At 43.2% G+C, this 24,510-nt stretch overlaps 1 protein-coding gene across 1 annotated transcript in view; it reads left to right on the top strand.

Annotated features, from left to right (window-relative positions):
* The first annotated feature begins 4,807 nt into the window (after positions 1-4,807).
* Positions 4,808-24,510, top strand: part of sestd1 (SEC14 and spectrin domains 1) — a 33,079-nt gene continuing 13,376 nt past the window's right edge. Inside the window, exons 1-6 of the mRNA XM_080784974.1 lie at positions 4,808-5,129; positions 8,977-9,071; positions 17,005-17,113; positions 17,468-17,558; positions 18,129-18,242; positions 19,227-19,340. Of these exons, the coding sequence (XP_080641100.1) occupies positions 9,002-9,071; positions 17,005-17,113; positions 17,468-17,558; positions 18,129-18,242; positions 19,227-19,340 (498 nt within the window). The 5' untranslated portion in view covers positions 4,808-5,129; positions 8,977-9,001. The remainder of the gene's footprint in view (positions 5,130-8,976; positions 9,072-17,004; positions 17,114-17,467; positions 17,559-18,128; positions 18,243-19,226; positions 19,341-24,510) is intronic.

Here is a 24,510-nt window from a genome sequence, read left to right as displayed (position 1 = left end):
TGTGAGCTTTTAGATCGGGGGGAGGTGTCAAATTGCCGGACCGGCTTTGGAGATGACTTGGTGGAATACGTGTTGGTTCATGGACAGTGTTAACATCCTGGTATCTCCCAATGCATTTCAATGTTTTCTGCTTATTGACAGTGGTGTTAATCAGGGGTGTGGTCATCTCACCCCCACATCAGTGCTGGCACTCTTCTCTAGATTGGAGGGTGCCTAGTGTTGTAGAGGAGAAGGAGTGTGTTGTTTAGTCTGTATTTAAGAACACTATTTTAATGGTATTTTTGAGTGGTGCAACGTACAACTCCTATAGAGCATCGCAGTCCCGCCCCCTTTTATGATGACAACAAAGACACCAAGTGGCTCTTTTGCACAGCCTAACACACACACACACGCACACTCGTGTTCTCGTACACTACAATACAGTACAGTAACTATAACAATAAATGTATAGTTGCACCGCTCAGTTCACACAGGTCTGATTTTTATATGATGATGTAGCAATTGCGAGGAGGGGCACCTCTGCCAGGACCAGTTCTCTCTCTGTGTGTGTGTGTGTGTGTGTTAGCATGGTATTTACCATCCCATTGGGACCATATGAAACAATGCAACATGATAACAGATTGAACCGTCATTTATCACTGCTGTCTCACTAATGCAGCTTTGTGTGTGTGCGTGTGTGTGTGTGTGTGTGTGTGTGTGTGTGTGTGTGTGTGTGTGTGTGCGCGCGTGTGCGTGCGTGCGTGCGTGTGTGCATGCGTGATTAATAACCACTCAGGAATGTCAGTGCATTATTGTTCTGTTAGTACAAACACACACACACACACACACACACACACACACACACACACACACACACACACACACACACACACACACACACACACACATACACACACCTATCTAGCAGATGCTGAATGTGTACTTAGTATTGTTTCATATTGTTTAAATAGAACAGACAGATGTGTAGGATGACCTTTTAGTAGTGGTCAGTGAGCTGGTGGCTCTGTGGGAGATGATGGAGCAAAGCAAAGTGTTTTACTGACATCTATTGGCAGAAAGCTGCTACTGCAATTACAAATGACAATTTAGGCTTCTTACCACAGTCTATCCCCCTTTTTGAAACCAGCTCCTCGCCACTCGCTCTACAGATGCACTTCCACTCGGTTTGAGCATAACATAACATAACATAACATAACATAACATAACATAACATAACATAACATAACATAACATACCACCTTTATTTATATAGGATTATAGTTTTAACCTTTAGATTGGTGGCAGTTGGCTTTAGAAAAGGATCAAGGGGGCCTAAATCACTGCAAACACATGTGTGTTGCTAGCTCTGGTCCATAGCCTTCTACTGCTATGAACCAGAGCTAGTGCATTGCTGGGACCAAACACCATAACATCAGTCTTGCTGTCGTTAATGTTTAAAAAGTTTAAAGCCCGCCATGCTTTTACATCCTCCTGGCATGCGAAAACTGTGACTACACTAAAAACTATGACCAACCCTAAACTTATTTCTAACCTTATCCTCAGTAAATGTGGTGGGCATGTTGTAATTGTTGCCACAGACATACAAAATACAATACTATAACCTAATATTACCGGAAACGCATAGAGCTAGCCCTGAATGACCAATTGACCATAATAAGCCTGTAACTCTGAGAGTGTACAAATGTGGGTTTTTTGTACACTCTACGGCCTCCCTGTGAGCTGTGGCGTTAGCTGAAGCTAAATAGGGCCTTTACTGTTCCTAATTTAAAGTTTAAACGACATGACATCAGCTTGTGACTGTGACTTGTTCCTGTTCGCGGATGACTCTGATGTACAAGCTCACAATGCGTTGCGATGCAATGTAATGATGAATGAATGATGAATGAACTTGTAGATCGGCTATTTTCTAAAGATTTTACAGTACATTTTAAACTTGTGAAATGTTACATTCTGCATAACGAGTATAGGTCTACTTTTACTTTTGGTACTTTATGTAGGCTATATTTTGACGCCAATATATACTTTTAATGTTTTTCAATGAATGGCCAGCTTTGAGTGTTTGTGTACACAAATATTGAAGACGAAGAGAGGAAGCAAATTGTGATTGGCCGGAATGAGATGATATATGATGATTAATGTATGATAAGAGTCGCCCTCACTTCTCATATTTATTTAATTAAAGTATCGATACTGCAATGTAATTAGCCTAGTGGGTAATGCATGTTTTATCATAATGATCTAAATCTACAAAGTAACTTAAGCCTAACTAATTGTAGCGGAGTAAAAAGTAGGCCTACAGTATTTGCCTCTGTGGTGTAGAGTAGGCATATAGAAGTAAAAGTACTGAAAACTGGAAATAGCCTAATCCAGCAAAATAAAAAAGTAGGCTACTTAAGCTACTTTACTTCAATGGTTCCCAAAGTGGGGTCCAGGACCCCAGGGGTCCTTGAGGGAGTTCCAGTGACAGTTCGGAACCAAATGGACCCTTATGAGTCTGTAGAGTGTACAAATGGAACCATTTTGTTCCATTTGTACACTCTCAGAGTTAAATTAACTTTGATTTTTACAATATATTGGGGGTCCCAGTCTCCCAGAGATAGAATGCCATTAAATGGGGGTCCGTAGCCTATAATGCATGTCATACTGTTATGTTAAATTAAACGGGTTGAGAATCAGAGCCATAATAAAAATCTTCTCTGCCGTATCTTTTCAAATGGGGTCCGCAGGCTGATGAGGGTCCATTTGGGGGTCCTTGACATGAAAAAGTTTGGGAACACTGCTTTACTTTACAGTTTACACCACTGTTTTTCAAACATTTTCATGGGTGCCATCCCAGCAAGCATGGTCAGGACCTGGACGAATTAGTGATGTCTTGATTAGGGCCAGATCAAGTCCCTGACCACCCCTCACACTGACTGTAATTGAGCTACAGTGAACCATTTGATTGGCCAATGGATATGTATCTTATCTTACTTCATGGCTATTGTTCACAACTGCATCGAATAAAAAAAAGAAAAAGAAAAAAAAGTCAAACCAGATCATACTGTAAAAAAAAAATAGGTCAGATCTGGCCCAGAATATCACCCGATTTCAACCAACATACCCTATATATTCTGCCCACTAACTAAGATACACGTCCCTGGATGAATCAGAGAGAGTCCGATAAACTTAAGTCAAATCATAACTAGTCTGATCGGGCACAGAATTAGCTACATTATTTCAACTGGTGAAGACGTCCTGGAAAATACGTAAAGATCATCCCTGTGATCTGGCCTAGTCCTGAACGTAAAGATCATCCCCGATATGAGCTGTGATCTGGCCTAGTCCTGAACGTAAAGATCATCCCCGATATGAGCTGTGATCTGGCCTAGTCCTGAACGTAAAGATCATCCCCGATATGAGCTGTGATCTGGCCTAGTCCTGAACGTAAAGATCATCCCCGATATGAGCTGTGATCTGGCCTAGTCCTGAACGTAAAGATCATCCCCGATATGAGCTGTGATCTGGCCTAGTCCTGAACGTAAAGATCATCCCCGATATGAGCTGTGATCTGGCCTAGTCCTGAACGTAAAGATCATCCCCGATATGAGCTGTGATCTGGCCTAGTCCTGAACGTCACCGGAGCACGTCATCATGAGTGACGTCATCATGATGTCATTTGGCTTGCTGGGAAATGTTTTGTTTAGTTTTCAATTATTATTAACGGTAGCATACTTCAAAACATTTTCAAATAACATTCCCCAAAAAATCTAAGTTTTTCATAAATTAAAAAAATGCAATGATTTTTATTTCTTTTTTTCCCTCAGTAATTTCATGAATAATAATAATAATTTAAAAAATCAATGATTTAGAAAACACATGTTTATTTTCACTAGTTTGGGTCCCAGGCTCACTTTTGTGAGTCTTGCCTGCCCTCTTGAGCTAAAAGGTTTGGGAACCACTGAACACTGGTCAGCAGTTTTCAACCAGTGGTCCGGGGACCACCAGTGGTCCCTGAGGGGCTTCCAGGTGGTCCCCAGCTAAATGATGGAGAGTTTCTAACCAAATGGACCCACGAGGGCCCCTGGGCCAGTACTTTTTTGCAGGGTCCCCATAGCGCACGTGCGTGTGAAATTGTCATGTTTTACGTGTTTTTTCTTTATAACCTAAATTTAACAAAATCAACAGCCAATGAAGGGACCCAGGTGCCATTTTCAGGGCCTCGACTCAAACCCAGTACTCAGAGTACTGTACCGTCCAATTTCCCCGAAGTGCCCCTGAGAGCCACGGGCAAGGGCCAATTTGGCCCTGCTTCTTTTTATTGATTGAAAAATGTATTAACAGTTTGCAGAATTACAGTACATTTTAAGCACAAACTCAATACAAAGACTGTTAACTGTGAGTGGACGACCCAATTAAGCATTACACTTCCACCTTGTTCAATTCATCAAAACATTTAGAGACATACAAATAGACACTTCTATATAGTTAAAGAACAGAACAGGAATTCATCATAAAGGAAGCAAAAAGGGAAAAGATAGGCCTACAGTGAAGGGAAAAGGGGTCTCTTGAGAGCATAAAATTAAACCAAATGGACCCGTAAATCAAGAGTTAAATTGTTGTTTAAAACATCTGCATTACTTAATTTACAAGAACTCCACACAATTAGAGAATGTAGAAGAATTGTTTGCAACGTTTGTCTGTTCTGTTGTGGTCAACGTCAATACAGCCGTAGATTTTATTGTGAAGTCCTGACCGGAAGTGCCCTGTGTGTCCGCGTCTTGCGTCTTGACGCTGTTGATTCTTTTCCCTGCATTTCAACTAAAAACCGTTTAGTTGTGATTTCTGTTTTCTCCACAGAAACAAACTGGACCATCTCTGACCAACATCTTTTAATGCTGGTTCCGAACTTCCGATAATAACCCAGCTGTGTATGGGTTTTTTATTGCGTTACATTTATTTATTTTATACAATCCCGTGGTGTCGATTCTTCCACAGGGTAGATTTATTTTAGATTGTGTGGCATCATCTCATCGGGGGGAAAAAAGAACAAGAAACATTTGTTCCAACTGTAAAAAAAAAAAACCAAAACGTTTCTTCGCCGCCCCAGCTAGCCTTCTCCTTCTTCACAACAACAATGTCTGCCTGAGGTAAGAAACACACAATGCTTTTATAACGTCAAATAAATAAATACAGGGAGGGGATTAGAACGACACGTATCGTAGCCTATGTGTGTGTGTTGAGTTAAAGGAAAAATAAATGTAGGTCATTGTCTGTGTGCCAACTGCAACCCAACCAACCAACCAACCCCCTTTATTTATAGATTTAAAACATCCACGAGATTTTCCTTATTGTGTATTGTTGTCTACGTTTTCTTACTGGTCTACATTACATTATAATGATATATTATAAAACAGCATATAACTCATGCATGTATACGAAGCCATATCATCATCTGCATTCTGCAGCCATGATCACATGGCTTCGTATAATATGAGATAGCCTATGCTGTTTTTAAAAAAACCACACACCATTAGCATTTCTTATAGTTTTCTACTAGTCTACTATATCTACATTACATTATAGTGATACTATATTACAGCATATATCACATGTTATTATTTGAAGCCAGCTCTTACAAATATGAGAGTTAAAAAAACAAAAACATCCATGATATGTTCTTATTAGTTTATTTCTACTTGTCTACAGATTATCTGGTTTCATACATATATGCTGTAATGATATAATATATCATTCTAATGTAATGCAAGACATGTATGCTGGAGACAGACAGAGAAGGGGGTGGGGGGACCAACCAATGGTGTCTGGTGTCTTCAATGTCACATTTTTTGTGTGGGTGATGTGGATTATCACCATTCTTCCTGCAGACAGACACCCTAATATACTAACAATTTGTTATTGAATGACGGTGATGATTAAATATTAAGCAGGCAGAGCTGTGCAAGGTGGTGGTTATTTATGTATGTGTTATTAATTGGTTTGTAATGATCTGTCTCTCTGCATGGGGAAATAATGAGCAAGCATTAACAGATTTGGGTCCAGCTTATAGTGCTGCAGAGTGTGTGTGCGTGTGTCAGTGTGTGTGTGTGTGTGTACTGCAGCACTGACCCCACATGCACTGAAATGTGAACTATATCATCTAAAATTAGCTCTTTGTTGTTATTAATATTGAATAAAGAAACTGTTCATATGATGTTAATGCTATTGATAATGTATAGTGATAATAGATAGGTTAACTTAAAGTGAAATGCCCTCAGCAATCAACTAACGATTATCGATTATTCTATTAATCGGACCCATCCCTACAACTTAGCTGAATGAATGTACTCTAATATATGATGCTACATTACAGAAAGGTAACAATATTCATAATAAATAAGTTATTAGCATATACTATTAGTACTTACCTATGGAACGGACAGCCTTGAGGAACACGTGATTAAAAAAACAGCTGACATAGGAGGTTTGATCTGCACCCGGGACGGATAGCATTCAGCATTAGCCTGGCAATGCTAGCTAGTAGACTACTAGTAGTAATTTATTTAACCTTTTAGTTTCTTCTATTTTCACCCCACCACAACGATGTTCCTAAACCAGTTGGAACAAATTAAAAAAGGGCTAATTTCTTTCTTTCTTTCTATTTTCCTTTTGACATCTGCTATAAATTCTTTATTTACCTTTTTATTCAGGGAAGGTTCACTTAGCTCAAATGTCCCTTTTTCTGCAACGCCCTGCTTCACAGTTACATACCGGTACATACACGTATAGCCCCCTGGGAGCTGACCAGTACAACCACAGTCTGATACTGTTGTACTGGGAGCTGACCAGTGCAACCACAGTCTGATTCTGTTGTACTGGGAGCTGACCAGTGCAACCACAGTCTGATTCTGTTGTACTTGGAGCTGACCAGTGCAACCACAGTCTGATACTGTTGTACTGGGAGCTGACCAGTACAACCACAGTCTGATTCTGTTGTACTGGGAGCTGACCAGTGCAACCACAGTCTGATTCTGTTGTACTGGGAGCTGACCAGTGCAACCACAGTCTGATACTGTTGTACTGGGAGCTGACCAGTACAACCACAGTCTGATTCTGTTGTACTGGGAGCTGACCAGTACAACCACAGTCTGATACTGTTGTACTGGGAGCTGACCAGTACAACCACAGTCTGATTCTGTTGTACTGGGAGCTGACCAGTACAACCACAGTCTGATTTTGTTGTACTGGGAGCTGACCAGTACAACCACAGTCTGATACTGTTGTACTGGGAGCTGACCAGTGCAGCAAGTGCATGTGAATTTCCTCCATAAGAATTGAGATCTCAATTCTCACACGGTTCTCATTTTTTCCATGGAAATATTTATTATCTAATTTGTCTTTAGTCTTACAGTTGCTGAACATTACTACGTTCAAAATGTGGCACGTGGAGCCAACTACTGTGGCTTTAAACAGACAACATCAAAGTGCTTGACTAAAACCTCTTGAAGTCTCTCTCTTGTAGCAAAAACACGAGAGTTTGTAAAATGAATTGGACAGCCAAGAATTGCGCAGCACTAGGCTGCACGATTCTTGCTCAAATTTAGAAATTAGATTGCATAGTTGTCTAAATCTAGATCTCTTGTCTTTTTTTATTTATTAATTGTGCAGCACTGTAGTGCAGTCTAGCCATAACAAACGGAGGACTCCTGAATCACTGCCCTCCACACCCTCTTGTCTAGCATCGGTGTCTCGTTGTTAGCTTAACTAAAGTGTTCATTCGTGTGTGTTCACCTATAACGACACTGCAGAGCTCAAGAGCCTGATGTGAGACAAGAGCCGCCCAGTCGATAGTTACTTTAAAATCCTTGCTAAAGAGATACTTCTTCTCCTTGGCCTTCAGTGTCAGCTGAGGTAGCCCTGTTTTTTTCTCACTGGGGCAAATGTTTTCTTGTTTGTGCTTATTATATGGCCTGCTAATGTCTGTTTATATTGCACTGTTTGCTCTTTTGTTTTCTTTTCAATGGGTGTGTGCAATTCTGCAATATCTATTATGCTCACAAACACATTTTTGTGCTATACCGTCAACATGAATAATAACAAGACTGGCTCCTATAATGCCATGACTTCATGTGATCTCTCCCAGACTTCATGAGGTCAGTCTATGATGACAGTTGTCTGTGACTTAGGATTGATGATGACTCCATATTTGGGTAAATTTCAGTGCAATTCGACCTCCATTCACAACCTAGAGAAAGAGAATGCTAGCAGATGATCATCTATGTCCACATATTTGGGCAGTCATTCTGAGTAGGGATGGTTCCGATTTAATTTCTCATTTTGGACACATGTACACATCCCTAATTCGGAGCCACTTTGACTTACATTCTAAGAAAATGTAATAGTTAAAATTTGAAATAGAATTATGGAAAATGTGTGGCATATTCTCTGTTAGCCCAGGGAACAGATTGCTCCATCTTATAGAAGGCTACTTCTTAAACCAAAACAAAATAACACAATTCTTAAATGTATTCTTATTTATTTATTGTCCATATGAAAATGTTGAACTTCCAAAATGAACAGGATCACAATTGGATTGGAGCCTTTCCCCCAGACATATCAAAATACCCCCTCATAGCAATATGATATTGATATCTATGCCTCCTGAGTCCTGGCATCTCTTTATATCCTCTTGACCTCTCAAAAAACCCTCCGTGGACCACAATGGAAACAAGATTCGGCTTTTTTGTGTATAGTCCACGTTGTCGTTTTCTAAATTGACGACACTTTTGTAAAAACATTTTTTGGAGTAAAGGTCGTCGGAATCAGGACTCGAACCCACGACACACTATCATGCTGGATTACCAGCCAAGGTGCCTGGACCACTAAGCCGGCCCAGGCCCACTTTTGTCAAGTTTTTAAACTGCCAATATAAAGTATCTGTCATTCAGACAGCAGGAGTGAGGAGTTGATGATAAACAATGTATTTCTGTACAACAGGAGAGTCCCATCAGTCTTCTGAAGAATGTCGATGGTCAACATGGAAGCAACCAACATTCTCCCCATTCTGAAGAAGAAACTGGCCTTCCTCTCAGGTACACACACACACACACACACACACACACACACACACACACACGTCTTGCATGCGCAGTAGTGTCGCCTCTATGTGCCACCGCGTGTGCAAGCTCACGTTGGTTGAAACCGTTTTATGTATCTGGCCCCAGCTGTACACTTCCAGAGCCACGCTTCACGCTTTTAGTTATCCCTCTCAGTTCTTTCGGGGGTTTTGACTTTCGGTGTGCCAGCTTCACAGTGCAGTAGAAGGTTATCATGCCTACTTAGCAAGAAGTTTCTTTTTCGTTTATTTATTACACACGAGAGCGGTCGTTGATTGAGCACTCTGTGGTCTCACTCTGTGGTCACAGTTGTACAACATTCGGTTTCACTTAAAATGTTAATTTGCGGAAAGAAGTGTGGTCAATCTTCTTCAGTGTTGCATTGGTCAATGCACACAGAGTACCACACCGTCCGTCCACCCAAAGATTTTTCAGGAGCACGCACACACATGCACATGCATCGATTACAGACCGCCCTTAATTTCACACCTCAACCCAGGCTGACATGTGTTCCACCGGCGTGCATTAACATGGGAATGAGCCTACAAATGCATATCAATGGTCCATTGTGTGACCTATACTGTAGGTGTTAAGGCCCATTGTGTGACCTAGTAGTACTAGGTGTTAAAAGCAACGTGACACGTGGAGCATCCCTGCCGTCCCACACCAAAAGGGATAAAATCAGCAATGAAACACTGATCTTCATTACCTTAATAAATATCTAATTTAGCAGAGTCTGGGGGTTCATATATACCAAAGTGCATCTGGCGCTGCCGAGCGTCTATACATTATGAATATGAACGCGTGTTGTCTTTCCGCTATGTAATTCCGAGATTTTTTCTGCCTGCAAAGTTAGATGTTTTTTTTATACCGGTCCAGAAAATCTGAGAGCAGGTCCCCCGATCTTTATTTTTTGGATACGATGTGCGGAAACAGAATTGTTCATTGTGGCAAATATGTGCCGGTGTCCCTCTCTGCCGGTATACCGCTTGAGTGGACCCTCATCTCAGAGCTACATAGTGGGGCCCGAGGGCGGCATCTGTCCACAGTTGGATCCCATTTACACTGGCAGACAAATCCAGCCTGAATTAAATTAGATCTGTGCCACATCCAGATTGGAATCTGGTTTGTTTAAATGAGTCGAAACACAAACAAGTCACATGGAATCTGATTTTTACAAATGCGATTTGAGCCGGATTCCATGTGACATTGTTTGTGTTTTGACTTTTTTGGAACAAATCAAATGCCAAGCTGGATGTGATCATGTGGCACAGATCTGAGACAGTCTGAACACACAGATCTTTGACAGATCCGATCTGGTCACTTGCCAATGCAGTGTGAACGGTCAGGCTAAAATAACCGATTTGAGAAATAAATCGGATCTGAATCTGATTTTACTGGACGTGTCTGCAGTCTAAATGGGTCCTTAGTGTTGTGCGGGAAGACTGGTGATGTGCTACCCGTCCTTCCGTTGGGGGCTCCTCGGCCCTCACTGGCAGGTGAGCCAGGCCAGTTAGGATACAACAGTACGTCCTCCCGTTGGGGGTTCCTCACTGGCAGGTGAGCCAGGCCAGTTAGGATACAACACTACGTCCTCCCGTTGGAGGCTCCTCTGTCCTCACTGGCAGGTGAGCCAGGCCAGTTAGGATACAACACTACGTCCTCCCGTTGGAGGCTCCTCTGTCCTCACTGGCAGGTGAGCCAGGCCAGTTAGGATACAACACTACGTCCTCCCGTTGGAGGCTCCTCTGTCCTCACTGGCAGGTGAGCCAGGCCAGTTAGGATACAACACTACGTCCTCCCGTTCGGGGTTCCTCACTGGCAGGTGAGCCAGGCCAGTTAGTATACAACAGTATGTCCTCCCCCTGGGTGTTCCTCACTGGCAGGTGAGCCAGGCCACTAGGATACAACAGGACTGACAACAAAACAGAAATGTGTGGGGAGGATCAATTAGCATAATGACTACAATAAGCCTCTCCGACCTACTTACATTGGTTGAGCGGCATCACCCAGGGCTCTGTGCTAGGTCTGTTAGTATTTCTCTCTACACCAAATGAAATCACATCACTGAAAGTAGCCATACATAGGTTTAGTACACAGCATTGTGAGCTTGTAGATCTTAAGACGTTGTTGTTATAGGTTAATACTGAACAGTGTGCCTTGGACTATCTTTATCTGTTTGCCTACAGCACCTATATGTTTTTTACAGAGGAGAAAATGACCACTAAAGGTGATGTTTTGACCAGTCTGAGGAAGAGCCACTTTGGCTTGAAAAACGTCACCTTTGGTGGTAATACGGAAAGAAAAAAAAAAACGTTTAGAGTGTGGACTCTGTTTCTCTTAGTATGTGACGTGTCTCTTCCCAGGCCCAGCACCTGGTACTCTGGATGTGCGTGTTTTATTCACTGTTTGTTTTATACAGTAACACGTTAAAATGTTGTACAACAATAATAACGGTAGTATTACTCCATCTTACTCCACTGCTAGGCTACGGTCCACAGCCCATTTGTGCCAACATTCACCAGTAAAAAGTGTGACAGGAGATGACGGGAGGCGTGTAGAGAGGGGAGGAATTTATTGCAGAGAAAGTACTTATCCTCCAATAGTGACTGTGATTCTGTGAACTCACTTTGCTGTATCGCTGAACGAGGCTGTGTTTGACATTACAATTACAAACACTACAGTGCCACAGTACTTGTATTATGCCTTTTCTGCGCGGTCCAGTGGCTTCACAACCAAAACCAAGATAAGGAACAAGACGCAGCCTGTGCAAAATAACATCAGAGAGACACAGTGAAATGTACCGGCCCCTCCCAGAGTTCATGTAGAAGGTAATGAATTCAGGAAAACCCATGTACTGTATATATTATTATATTAACATTTACTACGACTTACAATAAGCAAAAACAGAAAGCATGGCAATACATCACATACATAAAAAGTAGTTATCATGAAACATGCGTAAGCTAAGAGCGTAACAGTGGAATATCTTTATAATGAAACTATACATATAAACTATACATACTATACTATATATAGTATAAAGTGCTATGACTACATAAAATGCAAGTCTGTATAAAATGCTATCTAAGTCTACATACAGTTCTATCTAAGGGGCTAGGGTAAGTGCTACGGGCCATGATGGAGTCTGAAGAGGTGGGTTTTTCAGACTACGGCGGAAGATTGGGAGTGAGGCTGCAGTTCTGATTGTAATGGGAAGTACATTCCATAGTTTTGGAGCCAAAAAGAGTTTGGGACGTGTGTGGAGCGTTGTCCCGGCGTTTTTAGTGAAGGCACTTCCAGCTTCCCCGCATTGGCTGATCTGAGTGCGCGGGACCTGTTGTGTAATTTAACTTTCATAGATCTATTGGTTATAGGCCTATTGGAAATCTTAAAGGTTAAAACCCAAATCGGCTGCAATTATTCCCAATACCGCCGCAATCAAAACAAGTCAAAATGGCGGCTGTTCTATAATGTGGGCCAAACTGATTAATCTCTCGGCCTCTAATCCATGCTTCATACTGGAGCACCACACCAGGGCCGTGTGCTGTGCACTCATGCATGCGAGGCGCCACGAGTGAAGAACGGTGTCGCTAGGAGCTATTTTTAATGATTTTTAATACAGGGACCTTACTGTGTGGAACAGCCTTCTACTTAAGATTAAACTGTCACAATACAGATGGGGGTTTTAGAGGCCAGGTCTACTCTGGGCTTATCTCTGGCCGGGCTATGATAACCAGTTCGGGAAATGATAGGCTGGTGTTGTATGGCAGTGACTGCTGCTCAAACCTTTTTAATGTCAAGGACCCCAAAAGGAAATGTATGTGGCTGCCCCATCTCAAAAATATTTTGTGCCAGGAACCTTTAGAAGCAATGATTTGAGTTCAAATGTGTTCGCTTTAGAACACACACACACACACACACACACACACACACACACACACACACACACACACACACACACACACACACACACACACACACACACAATGTGAATCTGTGTACTGAATAGAGCAACTTAAAAACTGCCTGGGGTGTTCACATACAGTAAGCCTGAAATTCCAAAAGTTATTTTTGAAAGTGAAATATTAAAGTGTTTCTCACTTTATTCCCTGGATTTGTCTTCTCCGTCCATAAAATCTAATCAATCAATGAATCAACCAATCAACGGCATTACGTAGAATTTCCCCCCGTATCGCTACTTCCGAGTGACATGGGAGTTGGGACATGTGTTTTGTCGTCGTGTTGAACAGACTTGTGAAGACAAATATCCCTTTGGAGACGATAAAGATTATTATTAACCCAACCTGACTACAACTAAGATGAGAGAACATATTACTCCAGTTTTGGCATCACTGCACTGGCTTCCGGTTGTTTTTAGGATTGATTTTAAAATTCTTTTACTTGTCTATAAAGCTCTCAATGGCCTCGCACCTTCCTACCTAAATGACTGCCTGCCTAAATATGTCCCAAACCGCCCCCTAAGGTCTTCCACTGCTGGCCTGCTCGCGCTGCCGAAAAAAATGGCAACTAAAAAATACGGGGAAGCAGCTTTTTGCTTCTATGGGCCGTCGGCATGGAACAAACTCCCACTGTACCTTCGTCAGGCAGCCTCTGTAGACATTTTTAAAGCTCAGCTCAAGACCCACTTCTACAACATTGCTTTTAATTGAGTTTTAATTTGCACGTTCCCACCCTGCCCTGACTGATTTGCTGCATGTGGTGTTTTTATTATTATTTTATTTGTTTTTATTTGTTTTTATTTATTTTATGTTCTTATATTCAATTTTGTTCTTTGCCATTGTTTTATCATTTTAACTACTTATTTTTATTGTATTCTATTTTTGCCCTGTGAAGCACTTTGCGCTACATTTATGTATGAAAGGTGCTATACAAATAAAGTTTATTATTATTATTATTACAACAGGCTTTATGTCGGCAGACTGATGTGACGGCCCGCCCTGGAGAAAAGAACGCAGTGCCAGTGACCTGCAACACGCCGGTTATCAAAAATCAATGACCTGGCTATGATATGATGTCTATAGCCTAATTAGTAGTAGACATGGGCAGGGTGTGATTTGCTGGCGGTGGGGGATCCAAGCCTCGAGGCACGGACGCATGTTTTCTTCATAAACTAACGACCTACTTCATTTTGTGTGCATCGGGTCAGAAACTGGTCTTGTGAGATGAAGTGGAAACTGAGCTACACTTCCTAACCGTCATGTCCACTGTACCAAGACATCAGAGACACCTACTTCCCACAGATTACAATCACCCAAGGAGAGTTTGAAAACATGACCAATGACTCCCATATCCGCTGGGCGAAGTACAACGATGTGCAAACACAGCAGCTGTCATATGGGAGAAGGCTATCAAATGGAACACAACCACCCTAAAAACTAATCATTGTGTGTATTCCTGCACTATCTGCATCGAGTGATCTTGGTACATAGACATTGATTTATTGGAGATTCTGACTTTCAAATGTACATACATTTTGTTTTGATATTGTTCCACTTTTTGCTTTGGCAATGTAAACGTATGTTTTCTAAAGCCCTTTGAATTGTCTCACAGAAGTAGTGGGGAATAGCATATTGTTGCTGTCGGGACGGGCAGTCAATACGTTATTAATCGTATAGCCTATTTCATTCTGTTATTTTCTCTATTAGCCAGATGTATAAGCTGCTGAGGAATGCTTGTCTTCTTTGGTTGTACAATACATCACAGGCCTGATTTGTTTACTAAGCCTTTCCTTTTTCAAGTCCAAAGTTCATGCGAAAAACACAATTAAATCATTAATTGGAATAATTTTAATTCAAGTAATAGTCAACTAAAATGTTGTGATGGTGACAGCCCTGCCTTTCATGTCTGTGCTTGATTTTGACAGCAGATTTTGTAAAATTTGTAAAATGACTAATGCCTGATTTTACACTTGGTTGCATGCTGAAAATAGCCCTGAGCAGTGAGCACAACCAAACATAAATGGACTTGTCTTTTAGTTCGACTGCATCTCTTCTCCACTAGTCCCTTTTTAATCTATTTTTGAGTGGTGCAACCACACCTACAACCAGCAATGTCCGTGTACCTGTGTACCTGTATCAGTGGTCATGAGCACGAGTATGTGACTTATTAATACCAGTAGGGGGCGCCAGAAACAGAGAGAGGGGTAGTGCTGTGCCTGCTCTGCCTGCTAATGAGAGAGAGAGGGGGGGGGGGGGGGGGGGGATTGCACCACTCAGTTCACACGGGTGTGATTTTTATCTACGAAATTGTAAATATATGTCGTCTTAGCTTAGTTTTAGTTTTCGTCGGTATACGTTTTTTTTGTTGTCATAGTTTTAGTCAACTAAATCAGTGGTTCCCAAAGTGGGATCCGGCCGTCCGGGGACCCCCAGGGGTCCTTGAGGGAGTTCCAGGGGGTCCCCAGCTAAATGATAGTTAGGTATCCAAATGCACCATTATTGTGCTGTAACTCACTAAACTCAGTGTACAAATGTAACCAATTTATACACAGTTAAATTAACATTGATTTACATCAGGGTCCCAGAAATAGAAATGCCATTAAATGGGGGGTCCGTAGACTAATGCATGTCAAACTGGGGGTCCTTGAAATAAAATGGTTACTGCTAGAGCCGTAAAAACTTCACTTATGGGGGTCCCTGGCATATCTTTTCAAGTGGGGGGTCCGCGGGCTAATTAGTGTCAATTTGGGGGTCCTTGGCATGAAAAAGTTTGGGAACCACTGAACTAAATCAACACTGCTTTGTTGTTGGTCTTCCTGCTGACGGCAGCCATTAGGCCATCACAGTGTTGGTTCCAGGTAACCCCCTCCCCTCCCCTGCCCCAGGGGAGTTTGGCATGCATTTTACGAACACCAAAGTCATCAAAGTGCATGTGCACACACAGACATCAAAGGGGGCTTGCTTGAGCCCCTGCCCTTTTTACCCATCTGTAAAAAAATCACACCCGTGTTTAGTGAGTGGTGCAACTCCGTATGGGGGTCCGTTTGGGGGTCCCCACGCTTCCAGAGCCCCAGGAACGCGCCCAGGAGGCAGGGCTGGTTCCGGCGAGCCGCCCCGCATCCGAAACGGTTGAGAAATGACAGTTACCATGTTGGGGTCCCCAGGGGTCCCTGTACTGTACTGTCACACCCAAAATCTTCATATATATAGTTAATATGTGTGTGTGTTAGGCTGCACAACAGTGACACAGAAAACCAACCAAACGCACATTTCTTGCTCGGACACCATACAATGCTGTCAATTACCGGAAGGCAGCATTGAGGAGAATTGCCTTTTTTCCCCGAAATCTCCTGAACTTGAACGCAGTATTTTGCGTTGAAAGAATTTGTCCTCTGTGTGTGTAGAAATCCATGTTGTACGCTGCATCTCCAGTAGTTAGACTAGAGTGTGGAGTCCACGTGCTGAGAATAAGCTGATCTACAAGCTCAGTTGTGAGCTTGTACATCCGCTATTTCTTTGAGGGGCGCTAGCCCCCCTCCTTTATCCAGCTTTAAGTACAAACATTAACAGTTTGACTGCAGTGATTAAACAATCGTGTTCCAGATCTCCCTGCCTAGTTTTCACTAACCTTTGAAGAGCCACTGTGCCGACTTGATCATTGCTTGTCATGAAAATCCGCTTTAAAACGGTGTAATCGCTTGTCGTAGTGTTGAAAGATATTCCAAAGTGGCGTTCACAGCAACAGAGCGGAGGAGGAACACGTGCACTGTGCCCTGCCGCCGCCATTGCAATGCATTGGGCCTCAATTTCCCAGAACCCTTTGCATGCCGGTGCAACGGGTGTTTTTGCGATGACGCATCACCTATTCCACTCTGTCCGATGGAAGCCCTGTATGTCTTAAAACGTATTAATAACGCAAATTTAACTGTCTGTCTGTCTGTCTGTAGGAGGGAAGGACAGACGCAGTGGCCTGATCCTGACCATCCCGCTGTGTTCGGATCAGACCAGCATGGAGGAGCTGAGCACCACACTCAACTACCTCCTGTCTATACCCAGGTACACACACACACTCACACTCACACGGCGGCAGCAGTGGCGGCTCAGGGGTAGAGTGACTGGATGTTCGATCCCTGTGGGCTGACTGAGTTAGTGTCGAAGTGTCCTTGACCAAGACTATGAACGCCTAATTGCTCCCAATGTGCAGGTTGGTGCCTTGCATGGTTTCCACCGCCATCGGTGTATGAATGTGTGTGTGAATGGGTGAATGTAATGCACAATCTATGTAAAGCGCCTTGGATAAAGGCGCTATATAAATGCACCATTTACACATACACTCACACGCATAACATGGGTGTACGCACGCATGCACGCAAAAATAGTAACTATCTTGTTCCGCTGTGTCTTTCACAGTGAGAAGTGTAAATCTCGTGGTTTTACCGTCATCGTGGACGGTCGTAAATCTCAGTGGAACATCGTGAAGACGGTGGTGCTGATGTTGCAGGTAGGACGATATTAATTCCGACACCAGTCCAGTAGGTAGGTAGGACAACATTAATTGTGACACCAGTCCAGTAGGTTGGTAGGACAACATTAATTGTGACACCAGTCCAGTAGGTAGGTAGGCCACCATTAAAGGTGCAATATGTGATATAATTTGTGTTAAAATAAGTGTTGGATACTAAATGGCTCTATATTCAGATCATTGCTGAGTGTTTGTTCAGTAACGAGGATCTCCCTGAGTGTCTCTCCAGTCTCCATCTCTTGCTTGAATGCATCTTCAGGTTGGGAATGGGATATACATTTTATACATTCAGGAGAGTGTATATTAATATTATATGATACAGGATGAACAAGCGATATTGTGAGTGATTGAACAAAGATTTTAGTTGTTGAACTGGAACACTATACATTTTAACCTGATAAATTGATGCTCCCTCCTGATTGGAGACCCCTTTCACTGAACAAACATTACTATCACAACACAATGTAGAGCTTTAACAAATCTTTTAACAAAAAACGCTTAGTTTTAAAACTGTGACATTATCTTGACTGTGTGTGCGTGTGCGTGCAGAGTGTCATTCCAGCAGAGGTCTCCTTGGTGTGTGTGGTGAAACCAGATGAATTCTGGGATAAGAAAGTGACTCATTTCTGCTTCTGGAAAGAGAAGGACCGCCTGGGCTTTGAGGTGAGATCCTATTGGCTGTCTGTGCACCTTAGTCCCACCCCCTCGCTATGATTGATAACCAATCAGACTCTGACTTAATATCTCAATTCGTTTGTCACACCACTACTGAGATGTATAGATAAGTTATCAAATGATTAGTTATCAAGAAGAGAAGAACCAGAAGAGAAGATTTCCGTTTGAAAATTATCAAAATGATTCAGCATTTTCCTAACCTGTCTGAATAGCTAATGCATAAAGATGATTGTGATGCTGTATTAACAAATACTGCTGGGTGACCCTTCCCAGGTCCCCTGGGGGCCCCCAGACCGCATTTTGAGAACCACTGCTGTAGTTAATCAACGGAAAATACGACACAAACTACAGATAACAGTTAACCTAGTCTCACATAGCCAGACAATTATTCCACAACCTCCGAATACTATATAGAGTCTGAAACTACACCTCCCGAAATCCGAGTTGGAAGCTGCTATTTCCAAACTGTCTCAGTGCCACATGACGCCTTTGGACAACTCCCCCTGGTGGCCAAGAGTGCCAATGGCGCCTTTAGACGCCTTTTTGAAAGAAAAGGCGTCTTTTTAATTAATCCATATTTAGAAAATTCCTCTGATCTTGTGTGTAGGTGTTGATATGCACATTACATTTTCTTTATTTTATTTATAATGGGCTTCGGTGGCAACGAGGGCCAAAACTGGTGTCCACCAGGTGGCACTGAAAAATATATTTTAAAATATCTTTACATTTAATAGCAAGCTATATAGTATATGCGTAGATGATTTCTATTTATATTAGGATACATTTGCGTGACTGTAAAGACGAAACGGAAGTGGGGAGGAGGCTTCACTTCCGCTTTATATTTTACTCATGATAGAGCTTCCGTTGCTCCAGACTGTATGACGGAAGCATTTGAAAATTGTGAGAGGCAGGCAACAGTCTGGCAACGCGAGACTACTTCTAACCTATCTGCCTTTCTGTCTGTCTGGTCAGGTGATCCTGGTTTCGGCCAATAAGCTGACGCGTTACATTGAACCTTGTCAGCTGACTGATGAGTTTGGAGGAAGTTTAGATTACGACCACATCGACTGGCTCAACAAGAGGCTGGTAAGTAGCTCATTCTACAAATGTCTTATAAATCAGTTTTCTGAAGATAAACTCATGTTACTCAGTGTCAAGGACCCTTGAAATGATGTATTTAATCATCACTTCGCCTTACGCCTTTTTTCTTTTTTTAAAAGCCATTGGAATGCATTGGGCCTCAATTTCCCAGAACCCTTTGCGTGCCAGTGCGACGGATGTTCTTCCGATGACGTCATCAAATCGCGTCACCTATCCCACTCTGTCCGATGGAAACGAATTAAACAATGAAAACACGTAACTCGTTATTGGGAGGGAAGCTGTTCTACAGTCAATCAACTCGTGTTGGGGAGGGAAAGTGTTTTAACTAGGTATATAGCTGGTTATTCTAGATCAGAGGTTGTCAACCTTTTCTGCTTCAGGGCCCACCCATCCCACCACTTTACAAATTGACTGCCAACGACGGAAATCTGCGTCGTCTCAAACCCAACACTTGACCTCCATGGATGTAGATCGTCTGGTGTTATTACGCTAGAGGGTGCTCTCCGCCAACCTATGAATGATGCTATGACTTGCAGAGAAGAATACACCCGGAAATCACGTGAACAAATAATAAATCACACCTGTGTGAAGAGAGGGGCGCTCTTATCATACATCATCACATTCAGTGCTCAACCAATCAAATCATCACAAAAATGTCATTCCGGCCAATCACTTTTGGCGTCTTCACCTTTCTGCCCTCACTTTTATCTTCAATATGTACTTTGCTCAGCCAATCAAATCATCGCTATGGGGTGATCAGGAAATCACAAGCCAATGTTTGTGTTCACACAAACCCGGAAATCATTGAGGGGCGCATCATACATCCTCATACATCACATTCTGTGCTCAGCCAATCAAATCATCACAAATGTGGTACACACAGACACACAAACCAGCAATGAGCTTGTAGATCTGCAATACCATTGATGAGGTGTTTATAAATCATGCACTCCTGGAACGTTCATAATGCCCTAACTCCCACCTGATGTTGTGTGGGAGTTCCGACTTCTCCACACCGTACTGAATTACTGCTAGATTGCATAACGTCTTGAGACTAGGACTCAGGTCTAAGATGTGCAGAGGTTCTCTACTTCTAACTGAACCAATGCCAAAAACAAAGCTGATTCCACGGTATCGGACAAAGATGATCCGTTCTCCCACCTTGCAACAGCACATCAGAACAGGCATATTACCCATATTACCCTTGGGCTCAACCGTCTTCCAGGAGAAGGTCTCTGGATTGAACTTCCACAGATCAAATAAGCTTGGGTCGTCGAAGTTCAGAACAAACCCACCATATATGTACAGTTCTCCGTTGTAAGCAAAGGCTGAATGACAACAGCGTCCTTCTGGAAGAGGCTGTGCAGAAGGCGTGCTCAACCAGCAGTCATTCTCCGTATCAAACACTCTGATGTTGTTGGAGCAGATTGTCTCGTCTCTATAGCCACCAAATACAAACATCCTTGTCCCGATGATGGTGGCAGTGTGACCTGATGAATGAAGTCCCGGAGTGCCTCTGGTGTTCAGTAAAGACCAGACCATTGTGGTGCTGTCCAGCTCGTACACGTCGTTAAGGACTCCAGCCTGGTTGTGTCCTCCATAGACATACATGACCTTCTCCAAGACGCAGGCTGAGTGCATCTCCCTCCCCTCTGGCACGGTCCCAGAAACCCTGGGGTTGAACCATCCATGGGTGTCGACATCAAATACGTACAGGACATTGCAGTACCCCCGTGGCCTGTTGTTATTACGTCCCCCCCAGAGGTAGACTACATTGTCTATCAGCACAACCGTGTGGGCGTAACGACTAGAGGGAGCCTCTAGGTCAACCTCTCTACCACTTGTCACTGTGGACAACGTCCTCCAGTGCATAGACACTGTGTTGAAGACTTTCACCTCGATTGGATCCGTTCCCGTGCGCCATCCGAACGAGTACACCTTTTGCCCGACTGCAACGACAACGCTTACAGCGATGCTCTCTCCTACTTCCAGACGCTCAGTCCATCGCAACATTTCACACCAAATCAAACAACTATTCCTCTGTAAAAGAACGGAGGTATGTTGCATGATCTACCACTTATATGGTGGTACTGAACAAACATCACCGTGAAGCTTGGCTAATCCGTGAAAGATCTTTTTTTTTAAGGGGGGGGGGGCTAGTGTGTGATAAGAAATGTCAGCTGTAATCATATTCCATCATATACACATGACTTTGGATAGAAATGAGACAGTAGAGGCCTGGAGAGGGGAGCTGTATATGTGTCTGTGACTGTGCCCAGGTGAATGGTCGTTATTGATGCTCATTAATACATCAAGGAAGGCAATTATCTTTGCAATGTAGTTAAATAAAAATTGTGAAAAAAGATTTGGGGGGAAGATAAATCATTGTGTTGAAAATATCGTGAAAAATGGTATCGTGAACCTCATGTCGTGATCGTATTGTGAGTTGAGTGTATCGTTACATGCCTACTGTGCATTGAGGAAACCAGGCGTGACGAACACATCACTGTGCATTGATGAAACCAGGCGTGACGAACACATCACTGTGCATTGATGAAACCAGGCGTGACGAACACATCACTGTGCATTGATGAAACCAGGTGTGACGAACACATCACTGCATTGATGAAACCAGGCGTGACGAACACATCACTGTGCATTGATGAAACCAGGCGTGACAAACACATCACTGTGCATTGATGAAACCAGGCGTGACGAACACATCACTGCATTGATGAAACCAGGCGTGACGAACACATCACTGCATTGATGAAACCAGGCGTGACGAACACATCACTGCATTGATGAAACCAGGCGTGACGAACACATCACTGTGCATTGATGAAACCAGGCGTGACGAACACATCACTGTGCATTGATGAAACCAGGCGTGACGAACACATCACTGTGCATTGATGAAACCAGGCGTGACGAACACATCACTGTGCATTGATGAAACCAGGCGTGTTGATGAAACCAGGCGTGACGAACACATCACTGCATTGATGAAACCAGGCGTGACGAACACATCACTGTGCATTGATGAAACCAGGCGTGTTGATGAAACCAGGCGTGACGAACACATCACTGCATTGATGAAACCAGGCGTGACGAACACATCACTGTGCATTGATGAAACCAGGCGTGACGAACACATCACTGCATTGATGAAACCAGGCGCCGTGGACACATAGCTTTTCTGTCCTTTACTCTTTAAATGCCCTGTTTTCACCGTCAACTTTCATTTTTTCAATTTGGGACAGTGCCATTTTGTCTTACTAACTGGCAGCAGGTTAAATGTTTGCTGAACACATAGTGTAGTCCTGCACCACGCAAGCAACAGTCCAGCAGTGAACGTGTGGATCTGCAATACGATGAGGTAAATCATGCACTCCTGGAGCTATCACAATGTCCCAGCCCTAATTCCCACCTGATGTTGTGTGGGAGTTCAGACTGATCCAGACCGTACTGAATTACTGCTAGTTTGCATAATGTCTTCAGACTAGGACTCATGTCTAAGATGTATGTGGGATATTTTATACCGCAGCTATTTGAACTGATCTTATAAACAATGCTGATGTCAACAAAGCTGATCTCACAGTATCGGACAAAGATGATCCGTTCTCCCACCCTGCAACAGCACATCAGAATAGGCATTTCATAGTCTTTCCCCTTGGGCTGAACCTCTTTCCAGGAGAAGGTCTTTGGAGTGAATTTCCACAGATCAAATACATGTAAGCACGGGGAAAAACCTCAGAATGCCACCATATATGTACAGTTCTCCGTTGTAAGCAAAGGCTGAATGACCACAGCGTCCTTTTGGAAGAGGCTGTGCAGAAGGCGTGATCAACCAGCAGTCGGTCTCCGTGTCAAACACTCTGATGTTGTCGGAGCAGATTGTCCATGCTCTATAGCCGCCAAATACAAACATCCTTGTCCCGATGATGGTGGCAGAGTGACCTAATGAATAGAGTGCTCCTCCTCTGGTGTTCAGTAAAGACCAGACCATTGTGGTGCTGTCCAACTCGTACACGTCATTAAAGAATTCAGTCTGGTTGCTTCCTCCATAGACATACATGACCTTCTCCAAGACGCAGGCTGAGTGCATCTCCCTCCCCTCCGGCATGGCCCCAGAGATCCTGGGGTTGAACCATCTGTGGGTGTCGATATCAAATGCATATAGCACATTGCAGTACCCCTGTTGCGTGTTGTTATTACGTCCCCCCCAGAGGGAGCCTCTAGGTTAACCTCTCTTCCATGTGTCACTGTGGACAACGTCCTCCAGCGCATAGACACTGTGTTGAAGACTTTCACCTCGATTGGATCCGTTTCCGTGCGCCACCCGAACGAGTACACATTTTTCCCGACTGCAACAACAACGTTTACAGCGACGCTCTGTCCTCCTTCCAGATGCTCGAGATACATCACAACATTCCACACCAAAGCAAAGTAAGAGAACGGAGATCTGCTGCATTTATATGGTGTTGCTGAACAAACGTCACAGTGAAGCTTGGCTAATCCGTGAAGCCGATGGTTTAGGTCAGCCAATCAGGAAAACAGATGCCTGTTGATGGTTTAGGTCAGCCAATCAGGAAAACGGATGCCTGTTGATCTTCCTAAAATGGCTAATTGATCTGGCATCATGGGGTGTGTAATTAGCCCTTCACTAAGCCACACCCACTCCACTCTGTGATGTCCTTCTCACCCATTGAGATGCATGTTAACAGAATTTCTCCATCTACACCACGTGTATGTACGTGTGTACGGCTGTAATGCACGTAACTCGAGAACCGTTCGCCCCACAGACTTTACACACACATTTACACACCGATGACGGAGGAAACCATGCAACTCTGGGGGAGCCCACAGGGTTCGAACTGAGAACCTCATGACTTTCCCATCCTGCTGCTCAACCGGCCACTCTAGCCCTGAGCTACTGCCAACCTCACGTTTAGATTCTTTTTTTTAAGTGGTCAGATGGGTGTGCTACATTTTTGAGGGGCGCTAGCCCCTCCTATGTACAGCTTTTGTCTCGGAAGGAGAAATTAGGTCAAATGTCTGCCAAATATGATGTAAATTTGTGGCAACACAAAGTGCCCCTCACTTCACACGGGTGTGATTTCTTTTATGGTGTTGTGGATCTCACATGGGTCTG

The sequence above is a fragment of the Protomyctophum bolini genome, assembly GCF_963924005.1.
Source record: "Protomyctophum bolini genome assembly, chromosome: 16".
NCBI lineage: Eukaryota > Metazoa > Chordata > Actinopteri > Myctophiformes > Myctophidae > Protomyctophum > Protomyctophum bolini.
The sequence above is the reverse complement of the archived record's forward strand: the minus strand, read 5'-3'. Positions and strand labels throughout refer to the sequence as shown.